General features: G+C 43.3%; 1 protein-coding gene across 2 annotated transcripts in view; it reads right to left on the bottom strand.

The window, feature by feature from the left end:
• The window catches only part of EIF4E (eukaryotic translation initiation factor 4E), a 71,689-nt gene extending 66,654 nt beyond the window's left edge, over positions 1-5,035 (bottom strand). The window contains exon 1 of one of the 2 annotated variants that reach the window (XM_088453267.1): positions 4,876-5,035. In XM_088453267.1, coding sequence (XP_088309393.1) covers positions 4,876-4,893 — 18 coding nt within the window. In that variant the 5' untranslated portion in view covers positions 4,894-5,035. The other variant, XM_088453266.1, reaches the window with a different exon arrangement.
• Between the last annotated feature and the right edge of the window lie 8,312 nt (positions 5,036-13,347).

Below are 13,347 nucleotides of genomic sequence, written 5' to 3'. Positions count from 1 at the left end.
TTAATCATTCTTTCACTGCTATTTAAAACAATTCAAAAGTGCAAAATATTTTCATTTGAGGCAGTAATAGACATCTATACTGTTATCCAATATTTCTTTCAAGTTTCTTTTAGATTACAGACTGTTCTGCTCACTTCTTGTTTTAAATATCCACTGGTTTGCCAGAAAAAAAATTGCGCACAATTCTTTTTCAAGTGGATAGCACAAGAATGTGTTAGTAAAAAAAACTGGTTACGATAGCTGCGTTAAGTTTTACAGCTAATATCTCTTGGCCAATATTGAATATGCCCCATAGGCCCTGAAAATAAAAGCAATCAAATAACACAAAAAAATGTGCAGGCAGTCCCGTAACAGGGCTTCAGAGCGCCCTGCGTGGCATGGGCCATAACCAGAAATCCACATCACTAGCCGAAGCGTTCTTAGGACGCTACGACCAGCTGTACAGGCTGCCTGGCTGGAGCGTCTGAAGGATGCTTCGGCCGACACTGGACCACCCCTACTGGCTGCAGGCAGACGTTCCAGGCACCCTACTAGCCAGATGCAGGGGCTGTGACAGCCCCCCCACAGGGCTCTCCACCCTGTGCAATGGCACCAATCGCACCGCCCTCCCTATGGCCCTGTGCGCAGGTGCTCTTAAAAGGCCACAATACTGTAAATGTGCAGAGGTGAAAGACTCATACATGAAAACAAAATTCTTTGTTAAATAAGGTTAAATAAAAATATTTAGGTATATTTTGCAATTAGCAAATCCTTAATATTTACTAATTTAGCACATCACTCACTTAGTATTCATAGCTGTCCATTATAAATTGTCTCACTCCCTTCACGGGAGTTGTGTAGAAACAGCTTCTACTGTTTTGGGGAAACAAATACAGATGTGTCGCCTTACAACCTTGCCATTCGCATTAGAAACGTGCGCACGCATCGCGCCACTCGATAACCTGCAGCGGTTTACGCTACGGCGCACACTACAATCGCGCCACGCAATCCTATGGAGACGTGGGTGCGAACGCAGTGCAGATATCCGCTCGCGGATGCACGCCTCACGCTATGCGTGGTGCGATTTGCTGCGTACGCAGCAAAGATGTAGCAGGATACATGTTTTTTCCCTACAAAAATCTGGCTGGCAGAAATACATGATAAAGTGGGGAACTCATCCTGGACCCCAAGAAAGTGGCAACTAAGATTAAAGGACAAAATTGAAGGCTATTAGTGACCATAAGTAAAGTATTTAAATTTTCTGATTTTTTTCTTTTTTATTAGTGAGGATAGCAAGTGTTTTCTTAAGCAAATGAAAGTCTTTACATTATTTTGGTGCACAGAAAAAAGTATGTAAAGTGATTTGTAGATGTTTTTATACACGTTTGCAAAATGTTGGTACAAACATTTGTAACTCATCTAATCCAATGGACCTCAGAGCAGAGGTTCCCAAATTCTGCCATTACAGTCCACGTTTATATCCATGCTTGAGCACTGGTGACTAAATTAGTACATCAGTCAATTTGATTTAACCATCTGGACTCAACCATGTATATCCTTAAAACCTGTACTATAATGGCAGAGTTTGGAAACCTCGCCACAGAGTGAAGACACTGCTACAGGTGTATACATCCACCTAGCCTTAATTCGGGCTGCATAACAGTTTAGAACACCGCGATCTTTACCACACCAAAACAACACTCTTAAGTACCAAGTACAAAATTGGGTCTATTCAATTAACTCACCCCTGATAGTAAGTGTGGCTTTATGTTGCACTTATCGTAGTTCCAGAATTGCTGACATGCGTTTACAGCCCCCAATGGGCTGCATACAAAAATCAGCGAGTCCAGTGTGAGCTTGGGTCTCTATCAAAAGTAGGGCTCTCTTCCCTCATGTGCTTTATTTCTCACCTATTCCATAATTTCCTCCCCACTGCCTACGATGGCATCAAACCTTTGGGTTCTGCCACCCTACTGCTTATTTAGGTATGACAGCTGATGGAGCAATGTTTATAAACCTTGTCCATGTCCTGTAATGTTTCAGAATGCAAGTCACTATTTCTTGTTTTGTACATAGGGCGGAATTCAATTGATTCCTGCCCCCATCGCGCCCGACGGAGCTATTCAATTCTTGCTCCTGTCGGGCACGATCAGCTGCCAGCGCTATATTTCAGCTTGCAGCCCCTGGGGGATGAGAGCTGAAATGTGCAAAAAGTGACATGTTTGGGCGCCCAAACATCACTTTTCGCGATCGCACCCAGCACTTTGGTCGGGTTTAGCTGCTTTACGCGGCTAAACCCGACCACTTTGGGCGCGATCAGCACGAAAATCTGGAACAATTGCATAGCGGCCCGCAATCTCTTGTCACTTTAGACGGGAGATGCGGGCCGCGAAAACAATTGAATTCCGCCCATACTGTTTCTTTACACTAATGTGCTGTAGACCCCTCGTGGGGCCATAGAAATAAAGGATAATAATAAAGAGGGTGAAGAGTTCGGCTGCTGGTGCACCAGCAACTCGCCCCCTTGCATGTAATTGAATTGAGCCCTATAAGTGAATTAAGATTCAAAATTGAGGGAAAAAGTAACAACATAGGAAACAAAAAAACAATTGAAAAGAAAAAAAAAATACAAAATCTAGGTAAAAAAGGCAAGACAGGTTCATTACAAGTGACCTGAACAAAACATTGTTAGGATTTATACGCGACTTTATACGAATTCCTTTGAGACAACAAAACTTAGTACAAAATGGGGTCAATCCATTTAGGTGCAAGTTTGGCTTGTAGAACCTTTCTCACAGCAAACTTGCATCAGAAATTTCAGTTGCAATCCAATTCCAAAACTTTCATTGATTTTTCAGAGGAAATTAATGTTTTGTTTTTTTGTGCGCAGTCCACTGAGGTGAAAAAGGGAAATCATTTTAAGGTAAAAATGTCAGGACACAGTGAACCCTCCCAATGCATAATCATGCACTTGGGAGTGGTTTAACTAGCATATTTTGGCCAATAAAGAAGTTTGTTTTCAGGTAAAATTCTCTAGAAAGCTCAACAATGGGTTAAATTGTAGGACAGGTAAAACACTGCACAAGCATTTTCCTGCATCCCAAAATGCTAGAAAAGCTTTAATTTGAATCAATTAAAAAGTGCAGAAAAACAGATATTTTACACCTTTTAAGAACCTCAGTACTTACGTTATGGCCACTAAATGCTATTGCTATCTCAGTTGCCAGTTGCTGGGGGTCCAGGATGATTTCCCCACTTTTCAGGTTTGCTTTTTATATAAAATTCACGCAACTTTGCCACAAATAACTCAAACTGGTATGTCTAATTAGGTTACATGTTTCTTAGGAGGGCTCATTAGCGCAAAGTGTGCAAGATTCAGGAAAAACTTGAATTTACAATGGCACACCTAATTAGATTGACTTCATATGCGTATTAAGACAAAATTGAGGCAAGAGTTGCAAAGTTAAGGATAAAGTATGCAGTAGAAAATCACTAGTCATGGGTGGAGTCAGGCATCTAGCGCCATGTGGCACAAAAAGGATAGGTGTAGTAACAAAAAATACAGTCAGTATCCCGGTGGCCCAAAGCCTATTACAATCCTGGCGCAGACATCCCGACCGTCGGGATATTGAAGGGAAGTAGTGAGGTGGGGAGTTAGGATGCGGGGCTAGGCACTAAGGGGGGGGGGGGGGGGTTGGGGGTTCAGTTAAGACACTAGGGGTGGGGGGTTAGGGTAGGGAGAGGGTTAGCATACCAAAAGAGTGTCGGTATGCTAGCCCTGACGGGATGCCGATGTCAGTATTTTGACAACCGGGATCCCATACTGATTCTGTACACTATGACAGTAAAGGGGGCATTCAATTGTTTTATCGTGGCCACAGCTCCTGTGTTAAGCGACGGGAGCTATTCAATTGTTTGAGACGCAGGTGCTTACCACAGATTCCTATGTCTCTTTAGACAGAGAAGCTGTTTTATACGGCTATTCCCTTGCATTTTGATTGCGACATCCGCAATAAGTGATGGACGCTCCAACAGCACAAACAATTGAATAGATTAGAGCTGCGGACATAAAATAATTAAATTCCCCTTAATACTTCCAAATGACATCTATGGGGCAACTAAACTAAAAAATAGAAAAACCAGCCACTACTTGAAAAGTACAAAGCTTTCCTGCCTCTGTAAATAGGTGCGCTCTCTAATACTGGAACTTTCATCAACAAAAAACAAAGAGAGTAAGGTTACAGCAAAGTCCCGGCTGCAGGAGATTGGGAGAGCTGGAAGCCAGGGTGTGCATGGGACCTGTAACACCAGCCACACTGCGACCCCGCACAGTGACAGCCGCCCTGGTATATAACACGTCTGTGCCACCGGCTGCAGTGCCAGCCCCTATAAGGCCAGGGATACCGGGAGGACACAACGCTGCTGCCAGCGTGAGGAGAAAGGACGAGGAAGCGGGTGACAAAGTGAGATGGGGGAGAGGGTGAGGATACGGGACACCATATGCCGCCTCGCACGCACAGCGGCCGACCCTCTGCCGGCGCCACGCGGCCCTCTGCCCGCGCCCACAGCCCCGGCGTGACAGCCGCACACATCGCGTGACAGCGGCTCGTGGCAGAGCGTCACCCCAGCGCCACGCGGGAGCCCGGGTGCCGGCACAGAGGACGCTATGAGTAAAAGGCGGCAGGCGCGGCCTCGCACGGCAGGAGTATTGGCCGCCTGCTACTCCGTAAGGAGACACGCTGCACCGGGCTCCTCCTCTCCTCCCACCTGCCACACTACAGCACTCCCGGGCTCCTTCACACCGCTCCCAGCGGGCATTAGACGCTGACAGTCACCACCCGTACATTTGGCCATCAGCTGTACGTATTCATTTTTCCAGGTCACTGATACACTCACCGGTTCCACGGTCGCCATTTTAGATAGATGTGCCTGCACAGCAGCCGCTGGCAGGGGAAAAGAGGAGAGGAGGAAAAAAAAAATATTCAAACCCGGTTGGTTTGGGGCGTATCACGTGATGTCCGGCCTAAGCTGGCCCTGCGCGGCCCCGCCCTACAGTTGCCTCTGAGGCCGCCGGGAGTTGTAGTTGAGACGACCGTGTAGGAGGGCTCGTCATACGGGAGCAGGGTGGGGGGGGACGAGCACAGACTCTGTATGGTGACGTCAGGGGGGAGGGACGCCGGGTTCCCAGGGATTCTGGAGGGCTGCAGTGCTGGGGATGATGAGGATTGGATGCAGCAGCCGTAGTGGTAGTAGTAGTGGCAACATCTATCACTGGAAACGGTGCACCCGGCAGTCACAGTGTACTCTCAGTGCTTCTTATGTGGCTATTTAATTTTTGACTGATTTCGTTGACTCTACGCAATAGTCTTGTAGTCTCAAGCTTGTCACAGTTTTTATAGCTTTGTCCCTGGACACTTTTATTTAATTTTTTTTAAATACCTTTTATTCTTAATTTTTTTTTATTAATTAATAGCATTTTCTTCACCTATGATATCAGCCATAACCATGTTCACCTACTCTCCCTAAAGTTGCGGGAGACACAATTTTTCTGGTAGTCCCCCACACCCCTAAAAGAGTGGGTTGATCTCCCGCAGCGTTTCCGAGTGTACAGCCATGGCCAAAAGTTTGGAGAATGACACAAATATTGGTTTTCACAAAGTTTGCTGCATCAGTGTCTTTGGACCTTTTTGTCAGTTGTTACTATGGTATACTGAAGTAAAATTACAAGCATTTCATAAGTGTCAAAGGCTTTTATTGACAATTACATTAAGTTTATGCAAAGAGTAAATATTTGCAGTGTTGACCCGTATTTTTTGAGACCCCTGCAATTCGCCCTGGTATGCTGTCAATCAAATTCTGGGCCACATACTGACTGATGGCCACCCATTCTTGCCTAATCAATGCTTGGAGTTTGTTAGAATTTGTGGGTTTTTGTTTGTCCACCCGCCTCTTGAGGATTGACCACAAATTCTCAATGGGATTAAGGTCTGGGGAGTATCCTGGCAATGGACCCAAAATTTTGATGTTTTGTTCCCCGAGCTACTTTGTTATCACTTTTGCCTTATGGCAAGGTGCTCCATCATGCTGGAAAATACTCCCACTGGCAATCACCACCACATTATCCCTGGAAGCTGTCGGGTTCACACAACCCCTCACGAGTCCACGAGCTAACGCGTTTCGTCAGAGGGTCCTCTGATAAAGTCTCTGACGAAACGTGTTAGACCGTGGCCTTGTGACGTGACACTGAGATTCCATCAGCTTCTCCCAAACTCCGTGGTTAGCAGTGATGTGGTCCGACCAGCAGCAGTCTCTTGAGTAGCGGTGAGCGGCGGGGTGTGGGAACCCGACAGCTTCCAGGGATAATGAGGTGGTGATTGCCGGTGGGAGTATTTTAAAAACACCATGTGGTAACCAGCCCTCACCGTTTTTTAATATGTACAAGCGGCACTGTAACAGTGCAGTGTTTTATATGTAATCATTTTTATCAATTAAAAAATCTTATTGCACTATGAAGCGCCCCCTTTCCATTTATATTTTACAGAATTACGGATCTGGGGTTTTTATAAGGGGAGCTGTGGTCCAACGTATGAAGGAGAAAGGATCTGGTGTCTATAAAGAATCTGATGAACTGACCAACATATTTGGTTTAGTTGCTGGACTCATGGGATTTTAATTAACATCTGCAGATTAGCTGGTTGTCAGTGCATGGTTTGGATTTTCTGTTTTAGAATGTAAGCTCTCACGAGCAGGGACCTCTTCCCTCATGTTCTTCTCTTACATTTTCTTCTACTCTTTACTCCCCATAAGGGCACCTAACACGTGACTGCCAACTCCTGGCTGCTTATTGTGAGTGCTTTAATCGCTATTGCAGCAATGTATATAGATTGTGTCCTGTACTGTAAGTTACTTGTTTCTTGTTCACTTATTAGTTCTATGTACTATGTAAGGCGCTGCGGAACACTTTTGGCGCCATATAAATAAAGGATAATAATTATATATAGCTTATATGTATGGGTTTTTGTATGTATTTTTGTCTATTTTTGAAATCGTACTCGTTTAAAAATAAAAGTTAAGTTTTAAAATGTACAATTTTCATAAGTGTGCACCACACCTTCTGTCTGTTTCTTAAACTTATCTTTCTATCATAGCCAGCATTAACTTTTTTTCAGCAAATTGTGCTGCAATAACTCTGCCCGGACCACATGGGCTAGCCTTTGCTCCTCATATGCATAAATAAACCTTGAGCGCACATCACCCTTTTGCCGGTTCCCCGGTTGTCCTTCATTGGACCACTTTTGGAAGGTACTAACCACTGCATACCGGGAACACCCTACAAAACATGATGTTTTGGAGATGCTCTGACCCAGTGTTCTAGCCATCACAACTTGGCCCTTGTCAAAGTCGCTCAGATCCTTACGCTTGTTCATTTTTCCTGCTTCCAACACATCAACTTCAAGAATTGAGTGTTCACTTGCTGCCTTATATATCCCACCTCTGTACAGGTACCATTATAATGAGATAATCAATGTTATTCTCTTCATCTGTCAGTGGTTTTAATGTTATGGCTGATGGGTGTATATGGGTATGGTATCTTGTCAACATGGTTAGAATGTCAACATTGAACATGTCTACATCACCTTCCTTTCTAAACCTATTTTATCTGCCTCCAACTGTTGAGCAAGCCCTAATCTGGCTTCCCTTCCCCTTCAGAATTCAATTCAAGCTTTCCACACTCACAAAGCCCTCACCCAATCCTCTCCCATATACATATCTGACCTTATCTCTCTTCACACTCCCATCCGCCTACTTCACTCCACAAATGCATGCTGCCTCTCTTGCCAACTGATTACTGCCTCCCACTCCCGCCTCCAAGATTTTGTCTGTGCTTCTCCCTACCTTTGGAATTCTCTCCCTCTCCCTGTCAGACTCTCTACTAAACTTTAAAAGAGCCATCAAAACTCACTTCTTCATCAAAGCCACCCAGCTATTATCCTAACCCACTGCTCCTTCCTCACTGTACCCCACCTGTGTCATCCATGTCTGCCCCCAATTTCTTTAGAGTAAAGTTGAGTACATTAGCATGGGATGTATTCGGCATCCCAGTGCACAGAATCCAGACAGGAGTCAGAATCCCGGCGGCTGAGATCCCGACGGTGAGTATCAGGGTTAGGGGTTAGGCATTAGGTGGAGGGTTAGGCTTAGGGAGGGGAGTGTTAGGGTTGGGCTGCAGGAAGGTGGGTTAGGGGAAGGGCTAGGTTACTTACCTGCATACATTGGGATTTCCACTGTCGGGATTCTGGCGCCAGGATTCTTCACTGATATAACAACGCATTTGATTTCGCTAACAAATGAGCTCTTTTAGTTTAATAATATAGTCCTTGCCTACCTTTTCTGGCTTTAGCTTGTTTCACTTTGTGCCTCTTATCTCTGACTCTGCATTGTTTATGGCTGTTCATTTGTGCTCCTGTTTAGCACTGAGTTGCACATTCCTGCAGTGTATATTACCTTAATTGTGATAGCTGAAGGTGGACCTGTTTATATTGCTGTCATCTCATATAATATAACTTTGTTGCCTGCAACAGATTATTTTTAACCAGTACTGCCTGCTTATAAGTCCTGGAGGCAACTGAGTATCGGTGAGTACTCTTGGAAAATCATACCCACCTTACTGGATTATGGGCTTTTGGGAATTTCATACCTTTTCCTTGATTTATTAATGTAACATTCCAACCCAGCATCTGGATCAGCCAGTTTGTCTCACGGTCTATAATAGCATCAAGGTTCCTGAGGGACCTTTATTTCAGACAACCATTCCTCTCACCATGCAAGTGGGAGATTTACCCAAGGAATCTATTTTTTTGTTATCCTCATAGATATTAACCTTGTGGTTATGGGCCTTCCTTGGCTTCATCTTCATTCCCCCGTGCCTGGCTAGCATTCAGGTTGTCACAAACTCATGGGCAGATAGTGGATGCTACCCGTATTCAGGGAATTGGCTAGACCTATTCCTGAGGCGCGGAGTCTAATGTGCCGGCGGTTTTCACCAGGGACCCTCGCAAGAAGGTATGGACTTGGCTGCGTCCGACACACAGGTCGCGGCCCTCAGGTTAGGTTTCCCTATACAGGTGCTGGCACGTGGTCGATATAAGGAGACTTGAGCGTAGTCGACTTATCCGAGTCAGAACCAAACGGACGAAGCGGTACCAGGGAGCAAACTTAAACGGGTCACAGGGAATAGCCGAGGTCAGAACCAGATATCAACGTAGAACCAGGGGTCAGGCAGAATCAGAGTCACTTCCTTCCATTGTTATTTCTCTACTCTCTTTGACAGTACATACCTCATGTAGTTAAGACTTTACAGCCATGCCTCAGAGACAGTTTGCTGGATCATTATGCACAGTTACTAGTTAGTTGATTTTACATTATTAACAATGTTAATACACTTAACATTCTGTAATTTTTTTGCCTAGAAATGGGGTTATTTTTTTGATTGACAAGAAACATACTTCTCCCCACAAATTCCATGCTAAAGGTAAGCTCTTCTAGTCTATTTCTCATCTGCCATCACAAAGAATAAGAGTGTATAAATCTTAATTCATAATAAACTGTAGTATATTTTATATTGTAGTGTCCCACACATATTCTGACCCAGAGGGGACATTTGTCATTGTGATGATTCTCTTGGTTTTGATAGTGCCCAAAGCTCTGGTCCCTACTGACTGCGGACTTTGTATATGTGAGATCCAATTTCAAAATATGTTGCTTTGATTTCTGTTGTCCTAATAATGCAGCAGTTAATGAGCTGCACCTGTTGCGTGGCCATTAAAACAATGTCTTTCCCAGCAATCATAACCAGTTAGTTGGTTAATTTATCTTAAGTTACTGTTATTCTTGTCATGCAATACTGAATTCCTGGCATTCTGTTCTTAGTTTTTAAACCTGAGTTTCTGGCACCCTTCTCAGTGTGCAATCCTGAGTTCCTGGCATGATGGGCTTCTACCTTTGTTACCTTTGTGCTATCCTTAATTACTGGCACTCTGCAACCCATGTGCAATCCAGAGTTCTTGACACTCTGCTGTGTGGTCCTGACACTCAAATACTCTAGTGCAATCCTGAGTGCCTGACACCCTGCTACCCAAATGCAATACTGAGTTCTTGACACTCTTCTACCCGAGAGCAATTCTTAATTTGTGACACCTTGCTACCCATGTGCAATCATGAGGCCCTTGCATTCTTCTATCCATATGTAATTGTGAGTTCTTAACACTCTGTAACTCATATGCCATCCTTATATGCCTGTCTAACCTAAGCAATCCCAACCATTATCAATTTATATTTTCAAATGAAACTGTCACAATTCAGACAAGAAATTAATATTTTGTCACCAGTGAGGGTTAGCACTAGCAGGGTCATGCTGCAAAGCCTAACAAATCTCTCAGCCTTCACCAGGGAATGCCAACAGGAAGTATGGACTTGGCTGCCGGGTGCCTACAGTTCATGTGCCTCTATCTGCTCCTTAACCTGGTAGCTGGTTTTGTGTGTTGGCATAGAATGCAAAATACAACTACATAAATGCAGCTAAGTATAAAAAACTAGCCAAAAGCACAGATTCATATGGTCAGGATCACAGGCACAGGTTCTAAAATTGTAATCTGACAGAGGTCAGGAGCATACAGTGAGCACAGGATCAAGGTCAGAAAACATATGACAGAGTCTGATACACAATAAAGTAAACACAGGACGTAATAGTGCTGGAGCTAAGAGGTGAGCCTAATATTATGGTACTGAAAGCTTAAATAGGCCAGTGCTTGTTTGAATTTGTTGTTACTATTGGATAGCCATCAAGTTGAAGAAGTTGTCTGAATCACTTTATTACTGTATGCTGTAGTATATCTGCACTCAATCCAAAATTCCTGGATGAATTTGGGGAATGTAGATAGTTTACATTTTAGATGTATGAAACATAGTTTCATATCCACAACCTAATAATTAAAGATCGCATGCATACAGTAATTGAGGGAGTGGCACTTATAATACTGATTTATATGCCTGGCTTTATAGTCTAGAAAACTATAGTTACTTGAAGAGCAGCTAAACTGAAATGACTTCATAAGTAATCCTACTAAAGTGAACACAAATTTAAGTCAAGAAAAATATTTTCTTTTGTTTTTTGTAATGTGTTATGCATAAATGTATTTGAAATGTTCTGCTTCATATGTCATGGTTGTAAAGCAGGTGTTTAACTAGATTGCTATGATCAATTTTTAAGTTTTTATGTGCCCTAGTTCCTCCAAACCACTTACTAGTTCTACTTAATCTGCAAACAATATCTGATGCAATTAATAACCAGTTGCGTTGCCTGACTCATATTGTACGCTGGATATTAATTTTAAAAGTTGAATTCTTTTTGTACAATGTAGAATCACCAGACTGCTTCCGCATTGTGGAGGCAAATTCCCAATGATTTCACAATTTGAAGTCAATAGCAACTTCCTCTGGTAGGCATTTCTGGATCCATGCTTGCTCTAGCAAAATTAGCTGTGCCATGCAAGACATACTAATAAATACATGCTCACATGGCTCTTAACCACTACTATTTATTATATGAAGTTTCATAATCTTTCAAATGCTGATAATATTAATTCACACTATAAAAACTGTTTTTTTTTCACATTGTAGTAGTGTTCTGTATCAAATGCTTTGTATGCATTTGTCTTATGTTTTGATTGCCACATTTAAATATAAAAGAAACATTAGTAGGTGTAAGATCTGGCTTATAGTGATGCACCTGTTATTTCCATCAATTCTATTACTATTTAAAAACATTTAAAACTAATGAAAATTGAAACTTAAAAAAATATACCAGTTCTGCTCCTATAATCCTCATTAAAGTACACATATTATAGTCCTTATACTCAGAATAATGAATAAGTAAATTAATTTTTTTGCCTGTTTTCCATATCAGAGAGAATGCTATTTCAATATACTTCCAAAGGAAACTGCTAGAGCAAATAGTTATTTTGTTTTATTAGATTCTTTGCCTATTGTTGAACAGTGCCAGAAGATATACTGCAGAAGTATACTTTGGTTTAAATGACAGTAGTAAAGCCAGGCTACTGGCCAAGCCTGCTTGTGGCAACCTCACCATATTACCAGGCCCCAGAGACACCAGAAGTGATCTGGCTGTTTAAAGCTGGGTACACACTAGACGATTTTTGGAGCGATTTGCTAGATTCCGAACGATCAAAATGACATATGCTCCAAATTCTGTACCCAGTATGTCGTGCGGTGTGCGCTTCCATGGGGTCCTCAGCTGCAATGTCAGGTCGGCCCTACATGCAACTCAACCTGATGATGCAGCTTTCCATTGCAGGCAACCAGATGCCTTACCTGCTGCTGGTTCCCAGCTATGCCACTCCGGTCTCCATGAGCTGTGCTTGCCTGCTGCTCCACTAGGGACGGAGACCAGCACATACAGCGGACCTCAAACCAATCCAGTTCTCAAATCCAGCATCATCGGTCCCAATGCGATTCTGCTCATTTATTCAGTATTATCATCTCCAGTTCTCATTCCAACCTGCTGTTTAATAAAGACATTCCATTCTAGTTGTCGCCTTCAGGCCCGTTATCCTCTGCAGCTTCTCTATCTCCTCGCAGCATTACATGAGGAAGTCTTGTCTCAAGCCACCCAGGTTTATTCACACCTCCCAAGTCTCCTCTTCAACCTCCCATGCCTATTCCAGTCCAAACCAACCATCAGACGTGACAGTTTGTAATGGCCCTATGGATCCTGTTTATATGGCCAGTCTGTACTGGCCCTATAAAACCTGATCTTGTTGCTCACCTCGAACACAAAGAGGCGGCGCAGGGTCAGGTAGCACAGTTCCTCCAAGAACTAACCAACCACCTGGATAACATCCAAGCCACTCTGAGAGGCCCAGAAGCTGCCACTTCATCCATTTCAATTTCTCTGGTTCCAGTTTCCTTAGTGGCACCTAGTCTGCACATTGCTACTCCTGTAACATTTGTTTGGAACCAGAAAAATTGTAGGGGTTTTCTAAATCAATGTGAAATACAGTTTGAGCTCCAACCAAGCAATTTTCCTACAGACTGTACCAGTGTGGCATATATCATCTCCCTATTATCTGGATCCACCTAAGACTGTGTTTCACCCTGATGGGAAAGATTGGATCCAATCCTAACATCTTACAAGGAATTTGTCACAGAATTCCACTGAATCTTCGACGAGCCTGGGAGAGTTTCACCTGCATTCTCAGACCGTCTACAGCTACGCCAGAGTTCAAATTCTGTAGGCCAATATCTGGTGCTGTTTCAAATACTGGATCAGAACTCTCTTGGAATGATGGA

This window comes from Taudactylus pleione, unplaced genomic scaffold, assembly GCF_031769625.1.
Source record: "Taudactylus pleione unplaced genomic scaffold, aTauple2 ptg000574l, whole genome shotgun sequence".
Classification (NCBI taxonomy): Eukaryota; Metazoa; Chordata; class Amphibia; order Anura; family Myobatrachidae; genus Taudactylus; species Taudactylus pleione.
Note: the sequence above shows the minus strand (reverse complement) of the source record. Positions and strands in the feature narration are given on the sequence as shown.